Below are 12,395 nucleotides of genomic sequence, written 5' to 3'. Positions count from 1 at the left end.
CGCACCGCCCCGCGTAGGCCTAGACGCGGGGACGGCCGCGGCGGCCGGTACAGGGATCACCCCGCGGGGCCCTCCAGGCTGGGCCGCCCCACGACCCCTGCCAGGCCGAAACGGGAATCCCCCAGACCCCAGAAGCGGAGCCGGGCTGACCCCGCGGGCGGTGGGCGTGGCGGGCGCACTCCTCGGCGCTGTGCGCGTGCGCCGAGGTCGCCCCGCCCAGGCCCCGCCCGGCGCACGCCAGCCTCGCCCACGTGACCAGCCCGGGTGCAAACACGCGGGTCAGCTGATCCGGCCCAACTGCGCCGTCATCCCGGCTATAAGCGCGCGGCCTCGGCGCCCCGCTCCGACCCGGTGGCCGCCGCCATGCATCCCCCCAGCCTTCTGCTGCTCGCCCTCTGCATCCTGGCTGCGCCTGCCGCCGCGCTCGTCAGGTGAAGCCTCAGGGTCCGGGGCTCAGGGGACGGTCAGGGGTCGCGGCCCCGAGGTCCCGGGGCCTGTGGTGACTTCCGCGCTCCCCTGGGGACCCCACGAGCCCCTTGCGCCCCCCGCGCTGGAATGCACCTGTGCCGCCCTGCGCGGTCTCCTGCACGGCCCACCCGCCTACCGGGCGCCGGGCTCCGGAGGTGCAGGGGACCTGGGGCAGAGGTGCCAGACGCCTCTCCCCATGCCACCCTGAGGTGTACCTTGAGGGGCCAGGGGGAGGCGTGAGGACTGCAGACTGACCGCAGCCTCCCTGGAGATGGGGCGGGGCTGGGGGAGGTAGTGCTCATTCGGGGCAGCTGGAATTGGGGGTCTGCGTTGAGCGCCCTTTTTGCTGGAGACCTAGGTGCAGTCCCCAGAGCCCCCGAGTCTGGGCGAGTCCATTTCCTTAGGGACCCCTTTACCACCTGTGAACTGGGGGCTTTAAAAGTTTGCTCCTGCGGCTCTTATCACAGGCCCTGGGCTGGAAGGCCCCTCCAGACCCTAGGAGTTCCCATGTCCCTGGGAGAGGAGGAGGCATAGGGAGTGGGCCGGCTCACCCACCCCGGGCCTGGGGCTGTGCTGCAGTGAGGCCCACAGGCTCCTCAGGCCGAGCCACTGTGCCAGGTGAGGCCACCGACTGGGCCTGGATATACCTGACTGGGCCACCGACATACCTGACCAGCTGGGCAGAGGAGGGCCGCTGCTGCAGTCGCTTCCTTGACTCCCCTCCCCAGCCCTTGCAAGGCAGCCTGCATTCCCAGGAGGGGTATGCTGACCCATCCCATTGGGCACCTGCCCCACCCTTGCTCTGCCTTTGTGGGAGACCTGGGACCTGAGATGGGTCCACTGCCCCTGGGCAGGTGGGTGAGGTCAGAAGGCTGCAGAGGCTGGAGCTGGCTGGGCCAGCAGGAGCAGTGGGCTGGGTAGGACTGAGCCTCACCAAAGGCTGTGGGGAACGGCCCGGGGGCGGGTAACCCCAATTAAAGTCGTTGTGGGGGAGCAGCCACAAGCCTGAGCCTGCCTTGACCTTGCCAGCCTATCCACAGGCCTCCCCTCTCCAAGGAGGACAGACAAGGCAGTGGGGAAAGGATCCTGGGGCTTCTTGGAGGGCAGGGTAGCTGAATGCAAGCCCTCACCTGATTCCAGCTCTTGTGCAACTGATACTATTACACCTGCTTCCTGGGTCCCTGGAGGGCATGTCCCTCCCCCAGGACAGAACCTGGGGCTCTTCCAGCCCATCAGCTTTTAGGCAATAATCTCATCTTCCTGGACCACGCCCGTGATGTGCCAGGAAAAGCGGGCTATGACCTTGGACTCTCAAGTCCCTGGGGCAGGGGATAGGTTTTCTGCAGGTGATGAAAAGCCCAGGGGAGCTTCTTTGGAACAAGGAGTTGGTTCACACCAAGGGGAAGGCCAGTGGCCCTGGGGAAGGGGCAGGGACCCCCTCTCTGTTATTTACTTCCTGTGTATAGAACTCAGGACCCCTGACCTCAATCTGGAGCTCCCTCCTGCACCCTGGCGGGCGGTGTGCTGGGTGACAGGGCTCTGGAGGGGTGCCCTGAGTGCAGCTGTCGGAGGAGGCAGGGTGGTGGGTGGGGGAGCACAGAAGCCTCTAAGGCCCCGGGTGCAGTCCTGGACCTCGTGGAGCCGCATGGAGAGAGGAGAAGGGCCAATGCACAGGAACGGGTGTGGGATGAGGGCACTGGACAGCCATAGGGTCCATGTGGAGGAGGATGGGTAGTCAAGGAGGGCTTCTGGAGGTGGCGTGGAGGGCCCATCTCATGGCCAGAGGAGGCCACCTAGGAGGTCAGGCAGAGCTGCCAGTGCCAGCCTGGAGGTGGGGCCACCTTCGTGCTGGTCTCTGGGTGGAGAGCAGGTGTGATGGGGCTGGGTACAGTGGGCTACCTCAGAGCACTTTGGGCAGGAGTGACAGGTGCCTGCCAGCACCCTGAGCAGCCATGCTGGCCACCATCCTGGAGGAGACCAGAGCAGGTGCAGAGGGAGGACTGGAGGCCCTTGGGGGCTTTGGAGCCTCTAGAATGGCTGAGGAGAGGAGGGGTGGGCACACTGGCCCCCAGGTTGGGTGTGTGGGGCCAAGGTGGGTGGTGGGTGGCCACTTCCTAGGACTGTGGCCTGTGCAACCTCGGGGGGGCGATGGGTTGCCATTCACTGACGGGGGAGGTGGGCCAGCAGTTTCCAGGTGACAGGCAGGAGTTTGGTTTTGGCTATGGTGACTTCGAGATTCCCCAGGGGCCTCCAGATGGATGTGCAATGTTAGCGGCCTCGGCCGGCAGGCGGGAGGACCTCCCTGATATGCCCCAACCCCTGGTTGACAGGATCCCGCTGCACAAGTTCACGTCCATCCGCCGGACCATGTCGGAGATGGGGGGCCCTGTGGAGGACCTGATTGCCAAAGGCCCCATCTCGAAGTACTCCCAGGCGATGCCGGCCGTGACCGAGGGGCCCATTCCCGAGGTGCTGAAGAACTACATGGACGTGAGTATGGGGTCTTAGCCCTGCTGGGAGCGGAGCTGCTCTCCAGAGAGCTCCCTGGGACTGTGGGGACACTCCCGCCTCCTGTTCTCAGGGGCACAGTTTGAGTGACTCACTTGGCCAGGGTGGCGTCCAGGCTCAGCCACACTCCTGTCTTCCCCATCCTGGACCTCCTGCCACTGGCCCCTGTGGTTGCAGGATCTCGGGCCTGGGAGGGTGATTGAGGGTGGCCTTGGGCCTCAGTGCCAGCTCGCCCGGGGGGCAGTCATTGGGTCTGCCTGGGTGTGGCCGGCTACCCTGGAGCCTGTCTTTATTGCTGTCCTGCCAGGAGGCCTATGGTGACTCGTGGCCCCTCTCCAGCCCCTCCCCATCTTCTTCCTCTGGCAGCAGCCCCTCCTGTGCCCACGACTCCTTCAGGGGGAAGCAGGATCCAAAGGGGAGCACTCTGGAAGCCACCTAGCAAGCTGGGGCTTGGTCAGCCTTGTCCCAGCTCTATGGGGTCAGTTCGAGGCCAGGGCCTGCTGTCCAGCCTCGGGGCTCTGGCCCACTGTGGGGGGGGGCCTTGCCCTCTGTCCTGCTTGGCCCGAGTCCTGGCTGTGACAGGAAGCCCAAGACTCATAGGCATGTGACTGGGCGGGTTGTGGGGAGGGGGCCTGGGGGGAACCGGGTGCCGTGTGCCTGGTCCCGACCGGCCAGTTCCTGATCGCCCTAGCGCGAGAGCACGCCGAGGCACACACATGCACACGCACACATGGAGATTTGCTGAGTGTCCCCCCGCCAGTGGTCACTTCTGTGGGGCCATGAGTCAGCAGCTGCTGCTGCTCTGTGAAGCCAGGCGGTCGGAGAAACATCGGGCTGGGCTGGTGCCAGGAATCTGGTGGCTGACAGTGGCCCAGGCTCTATTCCTGGGGGAAGCGGGCGCCCAGGCGACCCCAAACTCCAGGACCCTCTTACTCTCTGCCTCCTGAGATGCTCAGTGGGCGTGGGACCCCTTGTACTTGCCTGATCCCTGAGTCAGCACCCCCACCTGTCCCTGCTATCCTTGTGTACACATGGGAAAACTGAGGCCCTGGGCCATTAAGGAAGGGTTGCTGGGCAGGCAGTGACTAAGGTTTACCTTCTCCCCTTGACCAGCTGAACCCCTCTGCCTGGAAGCCCTCCAGGCTTGGGGTTCACCCTGGAGGGCAGGGCAGGCACTGAGACACCCAGAATCAGACCCTGATACGGTCCCAACCTGCGGAGGAAGTCACTTCCCTTCTCAGGCCCTGGACCCCAGGCCACCAGGGGAGTCTTCCAGGCAGGCCCTTCCTGTACCTGGGGCTCAGGCCGAGGGCCACATCTGTCCCCACCCTGGATTGACCTCCGGACTTGTCTTTTCCGTGGGGAAGTCCTCAGCCTCACCATGTGTCGAGCAGGGGTAGGTGGCAGAACCCAGAGGTCTGGAGACCCCAAGCACCTGTGGGCATTAGGACTGAGGGCTGGGGACCTGGCCCATCTTCCCTGCAGGCTGAGCCGGTTGGAGTAGGTGGCTGTTGGCAGCTGTGGGCCCCATGATGCTCGTCCCTCCAGCATGGGCCTTCAGGCTTCAGGGTTTGGCTCTGGGGACAGCCGGGCCTTCTGAGGCCCGGTGGGGAGAGAGGGCCCCCTCCCCAGCCCTGACGGACCCTGTCCCCTGCCAGGCCCAGTACTACGGGGAGATCGGCATCGGGACGCCTCCCCAGTGCTTCACGGTCGTCTTCGACACGGGCTCCTCCAACCTGTGGGTCCCCTCCATCCACTGCAAACTGCTGGACATCGCTTGCTGTGAGTCACGTACCCCGGCCCCGTCTCCCAGGTCCTGCCCTTTTGGGATGTCGCCACAGGGCTGCCTCAGGAATCCTTGGGCAATGCACTTCTCCCACCTCTTGGCCCCATGAGCCAGGCTGGCCCTCCACCCTGCTCCAGGCACTGGCTTTCTGGGTGAACCACCAGCTGTGGTCTTGCTCTCAGCAGCGCTGGGGCTGGGGTGGCCGCGGAGGGAGCCAGCTGTGGCTGGGAGGGAGGCCCGGGGTCACAGCCCACAGTCCTGGGGCTCTGGCACGATGGTGGGCCTCGGATCCCCTCCAAATCCCACCCTGGGGAGGCAGCTTGGGGGGAGCGGGCTCCACGGTAGACTGCAGGGGGATGGGAGGGCCGTGGCCGTGGCGTGGGCTGCGGGATGACAGGCGGGCCCTCTTCTCGCCCGGGGCAGGGCTCCACCACAAATACAACAGCGACAAGTCCAGCACCTACGTGAAGAATGGCACCTCATTTGCCATCCACTACGGCTCGGGCAGCCTCTCCGGATACCTGAGCCAGGACACTGTGTCGGTGAGTCCCTCTGGGGCCTTTCCCGGGACTCGAGGGTGCCAGGGTGTGCAGTTCACCCACCGTGGGTATGTGGTTGAAAGGGAGGGCTCGGTGATCCCAGGCCGACCCCAGCCCTCAGGTGGCCGGGGCGGTCAGCAGGATGAGGAGGGGCCTGGGAATGGGCCTGGTCATGTGCAGGCTGGAGAGGCAGCCTCGAACCTGGGGGCTGCAGGGGCAGGGGTCCCCGGAGTCAGGCCACAGTGAGTGGGAGGGAGGACAGGGCAGATTGATTGGGCTTTTTTTGGCACATTGGGTTTGAGGTGCCAGCAGGTGTTGAGGGCTGGGCCTGGGGCTGCACAGGATCCTTGCAGCAGGCCAAGGGGTTGGGGAGGCTTGGGGTTGGGAGGATTGCCAGGAACCCGCTGTGGGGGCTGCTGGCAGAGAGTCACCTGCAGGAGCCTGGGAGGGTAAGGGAGGGGGAGCAGCAGTGGCTGTTGGGGGCCCTGCCTGCGCTCCACCATCCTCAGGGCCCTGTGCAGAGCTGCTCTCTGCCCAAGGAGAGGGCGAGCTGGCCCTTGTCACCCTGCCTGGGCCTCAGTGAATTCTCACCTCGGAGCTGTCTGCTGGGGGTGGGCCAGGCCGCAAGGGGTTCAGGAGTAGTGGGACGGTGACACAGCCCCCAGCTCCGGAGCAGGCCAGGAGGGCAGCAGAGCCCCCCTGCAGGCCAAGGGACCTGGGAAGAGGGCCCCTTCCTCCAGCTGGACCTGCTCCTAACAGTCCGTGCTGGGCTGGAGTCCAGGTCTGTACAGGGGCTCCTCAGAGCCCTCTCCTCTGGGCCCCGCTCAGCCTGAACGGGAAATTGCCCCGTCTGCCCTCTTCCGCCTCCTCCGCCCCGTGTCAGCCTCAAGCTGTCGTTCCCTTCCCACATCCTGCTCTGGCCTGTTCTCTTTCTGCAGCCTCATCCAGGGCTGGGGGAGGGGACAGTCAGAGAGGGAGACGGGGGCAGCACGGCTGTGAGTCTGGGTTGGGGTCGGCGGCTTCCCCGTCTCTCGGGCTCCTGGCCCGGGTTGTCTCTTGTTCCCAAGGCTGAGGGCAGGAGCAGGAGCAGGACCTGCTTGTTGGTGGTGGTGGGAACAAGAGGTCAGAGCAGGGAGTGGGGCAAGGGGTCTCCCCGTCTGTGCTCCTGCCTGGTTCCCATCTCCTTAAAACCAAGCCCCAAAGTCTCCCACGAAGAGGGCTCCACCTCACCCCGCGTCCCCATCCCGCTGTGTTCAGCTCACCGTTTCCAGCCCTTTCTGCTGGGCCCTCTGGGCCCCATCGTGTGTGAGATGAGGGGTATCCATTGAGCTGGGTTTTGTAGCGCAGCCTCATGCTCAGAGAGGGGTGTAGGGCTCAGCCTGTCTGCGACCCACTGACGCTGCCCTGGCCTGCAGGTGCCCTGCAAGTCAGCGTCATCAACCGCTGCCCTGGGCGGTGTCAAAGTGGAGAGGCAGGTCTTCGGGGAGGCCATCAAGCAGCCAGGCATCACCTTCATCGCAGCCAAGTTCGACGGCATCCTGGGCATGGCCTATCCCCGCATCTCCGTCAACAACGTGCTGCCCGTCTTCGACAACCTGATGCAGCAGAAGCTGGTGGACCAGAACATCTTCTCCTTCTACCTGAACAGGTGGGCGCGTGGGTTCCCTCTCCCCTCCTGCTCTCCTCGCTCAGCGTTGTTGGGAGGCAGGGCGGGGCTGGGCTGGGAGCCTCCCGGGCACCCCCACTCAGTGCCGCCCCTCCCTGCTGCTGTGGCCAGAGCTCCTGACCTCTGACCTCAGGGTGTCCGGGAGGCAGGGGTTGGCTGCCCTTCTGCAGAGGAGTAAGCAGATCGCAGAGAAAGCTGTTTGGCCGGGGTCTCCCAGTGGGAGGAGCTCAGGCCAGGCTGTGGGTCCTGGGACCTTGGCAGCTGGGCCTCCTTCCTATGAGAACAGACCCAGTTCGGGGGTCATGGCAGTTCCTCTTGGTTCAGTTGGCCCGTTGGTCCCTGGACCTGGTGATGGGCATGTGTGGTCCTGGTCCCGGGTTGCTGATGGTGGAGAGGGGGCATGGTGCCCAGGGGCCTGGGAGTCCCTGGGGAGGTGACTTGGGTGGGTGTGGGTCCCCGGCACCACGCAGCGAGCAGCTCTGTGGGTGTCCCCAGCAGGTGCTGGCTGCCCTCTAGGAGGAGCATAGGGGGGCCCTTCCTTCTGGGAAAAAGGTTCTCCCCCAGGGTCCCCACCTGCTGCCACTGCTTCAGCATGGGTGAGCCATGGTCAGGCCACCTTGGGAAGGGGGCCTCGGCCTTAGTTAGTTTCCTCTTCTCGGGCAGACCTGAGTGGAGGGTTCCATATAAGAGGGGTGACTGGGGGTTGGGGGCTTTTGCCCTGGGGGTGGGCAGCGTGTCAGCCGGCGGCCTCCTGCCCTGAGCTGTGCCTGGTCACTGCCCCATACTCTCCAGGGCTGACAGGGGCAGGTTCACCTCATGTGGCTCACTTGGCACTTGGAGTCTCTGGGCCTGACGCCTGACCTTGGGGCACTGCTGGCAGAATTCCGGCCGTGGGGCTGGCCTGGCCTCTTTACTCTGTCCGTTGCCTGGGCAGTGAATACTCCTTAGCAACACCCTGGGCTGAGCTGCTCACTGGAGGCCAGGACACAGGTGAACCAGCTGGGCCATTTCCCCAGGAGCCTTGGGGCACAGGAGAGGCAGCGAGGTGAATAGGGGTCCCCTGAGGGCAAGAGGGCACACAGGCATGAGTGCCCACATGGGGGAGGAGGGCACACAGCCTGAGTGCCCAGGTCGGGGAGGCGGACACAGGTATGAGTATCCAGGTGCGGAGAGGGGCACACAGGCATGAATGTCCATGTGGGGGAGGGGCACACAGGGTGAGTGCCCAGGTGAGGGGAGGGGCACACAGACTGAGTACCAGGTGGGGGGAGGGGCACGCAGTTGTGAGTGCCCAGCTGTAGTCTCAAGGCAGCGGCTTGGGCAGGAAGTGAAGCCAGGCAGGAGGGAGGGTCTGAGGGCTTCTGAAAGCATGTTTGGTGAGGAGAGGAGGGGTGGAAGGCACTGATCGGGTTTCTACACTTGGGATTGCAGAGGTGTTGACAGGAAGCAAAGGCGGAGGAGGCTGGAGGAGGGCGGAGGCCCTGAGCAGTGCTGGGAGGACTGGGTCAGGCCTGGTGCTGCCTCGAGTGACGGGCAGCGGGATGGTGGCCAGCTTAGCTGCAGATGCCCTGGCGGGATGGCAGGACCACCCGACACAGAGAGCTTCTCTAACGGGACTGGCAGGATTTGCTGCGTTGAAATCTTGTACTTGAGTCATGTTTGGAAACGAACCCAGGCGACGCGGGCTGCAGGTCCTGGGAAGTGCAGTGTGCTGCTGCCCAGAAGCACCTTGGCCATCGCTGGTCTGGATGAGGGGAGATGAGTGGGCGTGGTTCGGGAATGCAGCTGGAGGCTGTTCCCAGGAGCAGCCAGTGCAGAGGCCCTGAGGCCGGACCCAGCCATCCCAACTTCCCAGATTGTGCCATCACCCCCTCCTAGAAGCCTTCCTTGGTTTTTCTTCTAGACAGACAGACAGGGTCCTCCCCATTGGGCTCCTGGCATTCACTTCCTTGTCTGCCCCCAGCCTTGACCCTGATGTCTGGCTGAACCTTGGCTCTTGAGCAGACCAGGAGAACCTGAGGGTTGAGGACAACCTCTTCCGGGGCAGGCTGGGCCCACGCAGAGCAGCCCCACCCCAGGAAGAAGGGAGTCCGTCCCTCCTCCTGCCTTCTGGGCCTTTCCATCCCTGCAGGCCCAGAAAGCCCCTCCTTCAGGAAGCTCTCCCCGATTGCCACATTCACCCCCTTACTCCTGACCTGGCCCTCCTGTGCTTGGGGGGTGGAGTGGCAGCTGACTCCTCCCTTCCTTTCCTCCTAGGGACCCAACCGCGCAGCCCGGGGGTGAGCTGATGCTGGGCGGCACGGACTCCAAGTATTACAGGGGTTCTCTGTCCTACCTGAACGTCACCCGCAAGGCCTACTGGCAGGTCCGCCTGGACCAGTGAGTAGTGGCTGCAGTCCACTCCCCTGGGTTCTGTGGGTGGGAGTGGCATGCAGGGACCCTGGAGGAACCGGGTTCTGCAGGTGGGGGTGCCTGTGGGGAGTGATGGAGCTGGGCAAGAAAGAGATGGGGTCGGACCAGCCCTTCATGCCCCTCCATGCCCCCCATCCCCTCCATCCCCTCTATCCCCTCTATCCCTCCATCCCCCCATCCCCCCCATCCCCCCATCCCTCCATCCCCTCTATCCCCTCTATCCCCTCTATCCCCTCTATCCCTCCATCCCCCCATCCCTCCATCCCCTCCATCCCCTCCATCCCCTCCATCCCCTCCATCCCCTCCATCCCCTCTATCCCTCCATCCCCCCATCCCTCCATCCCCCCCATCCCTCCATCCCCTCCATCCCCTCTATCCCTCCATCCCCCCATCCCCCCATCCCTCCATCCCCTCTATCCCCTCTATCCCTCCATCCCCCCATCCCTCCATCCCCCCATCCCTCCATCCCCTCCATCCCCTCTATCCCTCCATCCCCCCATCCCCCCATCCCTCCATCCCCTCTATCCCCTCTATCCCTCCATCCCCCCATCCCTCCATCCCCCCATCCCTCCATCCCCTCCATCCCCTCTATCCCCTCCATCCCCTCTATCCCCTCTATCCCTCCATCCCCCCATCCCTCCATCCCCTCCATCCCCTCCATCCCCTCCATCCCCTCTATCCCCTCTATCCCTCCATCCCCCCATCCCTCCATCCCCCCCATCCCTCCATCCCCTCCATCCCCTCTATCCCTCCATCCCCCCATCCCCCCATCCCTCCATCCCCTCTATCCCCTCTATCCCTCCATCCCCCCATCCCTCCATCCCCCCATCCCTCCATCCCCTCCATCCCCTCTATCCCTCCATCCCCCCATCCCCCCCATCCCTCCATCCCCTCCATGCCCCCCATCCCCTCCATCCCCTCTATCCCCTCTATCCTTCCATCCCCCCATCCCTCCATCCCCTCCATGCCTCTGTGACTCTCCATGACCCACCATCCCCTCCATCCGTCTATCTGTCCATCCCTCTATGCCCTTCATCCCCTCATTCCTCTGTGACTCTTCATGACCCTCCATCCCCTCCATCTGTCCATCCCTCCATCCCTCCATGCCCCTCCATGCCCCTCCATCCCCTCCATCCATCCATCCCCTCCATGCCCATCACCATCATCCCCTCTGCCACTCTGGGTCTCCTCTCCTACCCTTCGCCCTGGAGGACTCACGGTCCCCTGTGCATCCAGGAGCGCTGAGAGGAGGAGAGTGCAACCCAGCCAGGGGAGGGGTATGGGAGAGGGGCTCCCGGGGGGGGGGGCACTGGGCCTCCAGAGCACACTCCAGTCCAGGCAGGGGCCTCACGCCCTGACTCCCTGCAGGGTGGAGGTGGCCAGCGGGCTGACCCTGTGCAAGGAGGGCTGTGAGGCCATTGTGGACACAGGCACCTCCCTCATGGTGGGCCCCGTGGATGAGGTGCGTGAGCTGCAGAAAGCTATCGGGGCCGTGCCGCTGATTCAGGGCGAGGTGAGCGCCGGGGACTGGGGCTGGGGCTGGGGCTGGTAGGGGGAGCCCCAAGACCACCACTACCACCCTGACACCGCTGTGACCCCTCTTAGTACATGATCCCCTGTGAGAAGGTGTCCACCCTGCCCACGATCACACTGAAGCTGGGAGGCAAAGGCTACAAGCTGTCCCCAGAGGACTACACGCTCAAGGTGAGCAGGCGGAGGGGGCATACGCCCCAGGGGAGTGGGCGGTGGGTGCACACGCTCAAGGTGAGCGGGCGGGGGGCGCACACGGCCCAGGTGAACGGGGGTGGGGCGCATGCCCCAGGTGAGCCGGCAACAGGTTGGGGGGCGGCTGGTGCCAGGCCTGGGTGCTGACCACCAGGGCCATCCCAGGTGTCGCAGGCCGGGAAGACCCTCTGCCTGAGCGGCTTCATGGGCATGGACATCCCGCCACCCAGCGGGCCACTCTGGATCCTGGGCGACGTCTTCATCGGCCGCTACTACACTGTGTTTGACCGCGACAACAACAGGGTGGGCTTCGCCGAGGCTGCCCGCCTCTAGTTCCCAAGCCGTCGGCGTGCCAGCACAGAAACAGAGGACAGTCCCGGAGGAGGAGGCCCCCGGCCCCCCGGCGCCTCCCACACGTAGTCACACACACTCACACACTTGCCTGCCCACTGCCCTGGGCGCCCTGGAAGCCGGCGGCCCAAGCCAGACCTGCTGTTTTGTTCTGTGGTTTTCCCCTCCCTGGGTTCAGAAACGCCACCTACCTGTCCGCCTGTCTCTCCACCTGTCCATCTGTCCGCCTGTCCGTCTGTCTGTCTGTTTGGTGGGGGTAGAGCTGATCTGGAGCACAGATCTGTTCCATACACTTGGAAGACCCCGCCCCAGCTTGGCAGCCGAGCTTGTGTATCCTGGGGCTCCCTTCATCTCCAGGGAGTCCCCTCCCCAGCCCTACCAGCGCCCGCTGGGCTGAGCCACCACCCCACACCAGGCCGTCCTCCCGGACCCTCCCTTGGAAACCTGCCCTACCCGAGGGCCCCTATGCCGAGCTTGGGCCCCTCTGCCCAGCTTGGGCCCAGCTGGGCTCTGCCACCCCTACCTGTCCAGTGTCCTGGGCCCATTGTGGATGAGGCCAGTGGAGGCCTGAGGATGAGCTGGAAGGAGTGAGGGGATAAAACTCACCTTCTGGAGCCTGCGCGGTGGTCCTGGGACTGAGCCCATCCCTGGGGCATGCATTGGCCTGGAGGTGGGGCTGGGACCGGGGGCTGGCGTCAGCCTTCCTCTGCAGCTGACTCCTGTCCTCCCCTTGGGCGACCGAGAGCCCCAGCTGATGTGGAAATACAGTTGTTGGCCTCCCCTCTGTGCTGGTGTGCTCTGCTTGGCAGGGGGTGGGGGGCGGGTGGCTCCAACTTGGGATGGGGAGGGGGGTGGGTAGTGCGAAGCCAGCACGGCAGCTGAATCAGGGCAGCACCAGGACAAGCATTTGGGGTGCCCTGGGCCTATGGCCCCCTGCCCT

At 64.9% G+C, this 12,395-nt stretch overlaps 1 protein-coding gene across 1 annotated transcript; it reads left to right on the top strand.

Moving 5' to 3' along the window:
• The first annotated feature begins 273 nt into the window (after nt 1–273).
• Nucleotides 274–12,239, top strand: LOC105469796 (cathepsin D). Its single transcript, XM_011721335.2, has 9 exons — nt 274–431; nt 2,799–2,958; nt 4,635–4,758; nt 5,186–5,304; nt 6,717–6,949; nt 9,224–9,346; nt 10,748–10,892; nt 10,985–11,083; nt 11,270–12,239. Exons 1-9 carry the CDS (start codon nt 364–366, stop codon nt 11,435–11,437), a joined length of 1,239 nt encoding a protein of 412 aa, XP_011719637.2. The 5' UTR covers nt 274–363; the 3' UTR covers nt 11,438–12,239.
• The last annotated feature ends 156 nt before the right edge of the window (nt 12,240–12,395 follow it).

This window comes from Macaca nemestrina, chromosome 12 (genome assembly GCF_043159975.1).
Source record: "Macaca nemestrina isolate mMacNem1 chromosome 12, mMacNem.hap1, whole genome shotgun sequence".
Lineage (NCBI taxonomy): Eukaryota > Metazoa > Chordata > Mammalia > Primates > Cercopithecidae > Macaca > Macaca nemestrina.
The sequence above is the reverse complement of the archived record's forward strand: the minus strand, read 5'-3'. Positions and strand labels throughout refer to the sequence as shown.

Coding starts and splice junctions, on each gene's coding strand:
- LOC105469796 (XM_011721335.2), top strand. CDS start 364: ATGCATCCCCCCAGCCTTCTGCTGCTCGCCCTCTGCATCCTGGCTGCG. Junction 9,347..10,747: donor TGGCAGGTCCGCCTGGACCA/GTGAGTAGTGGC, acceptor GACTCCCTGCAG/GGTGGAGGTGGCCAGCGGGC. Junction 11,084..11,269: donor CAGAGGACTACACGCTCAAG/GTGAGCAGGCGG, acceptor GGGCCATCCCAG/GTGTCGCAGGCCGGGAAGAC.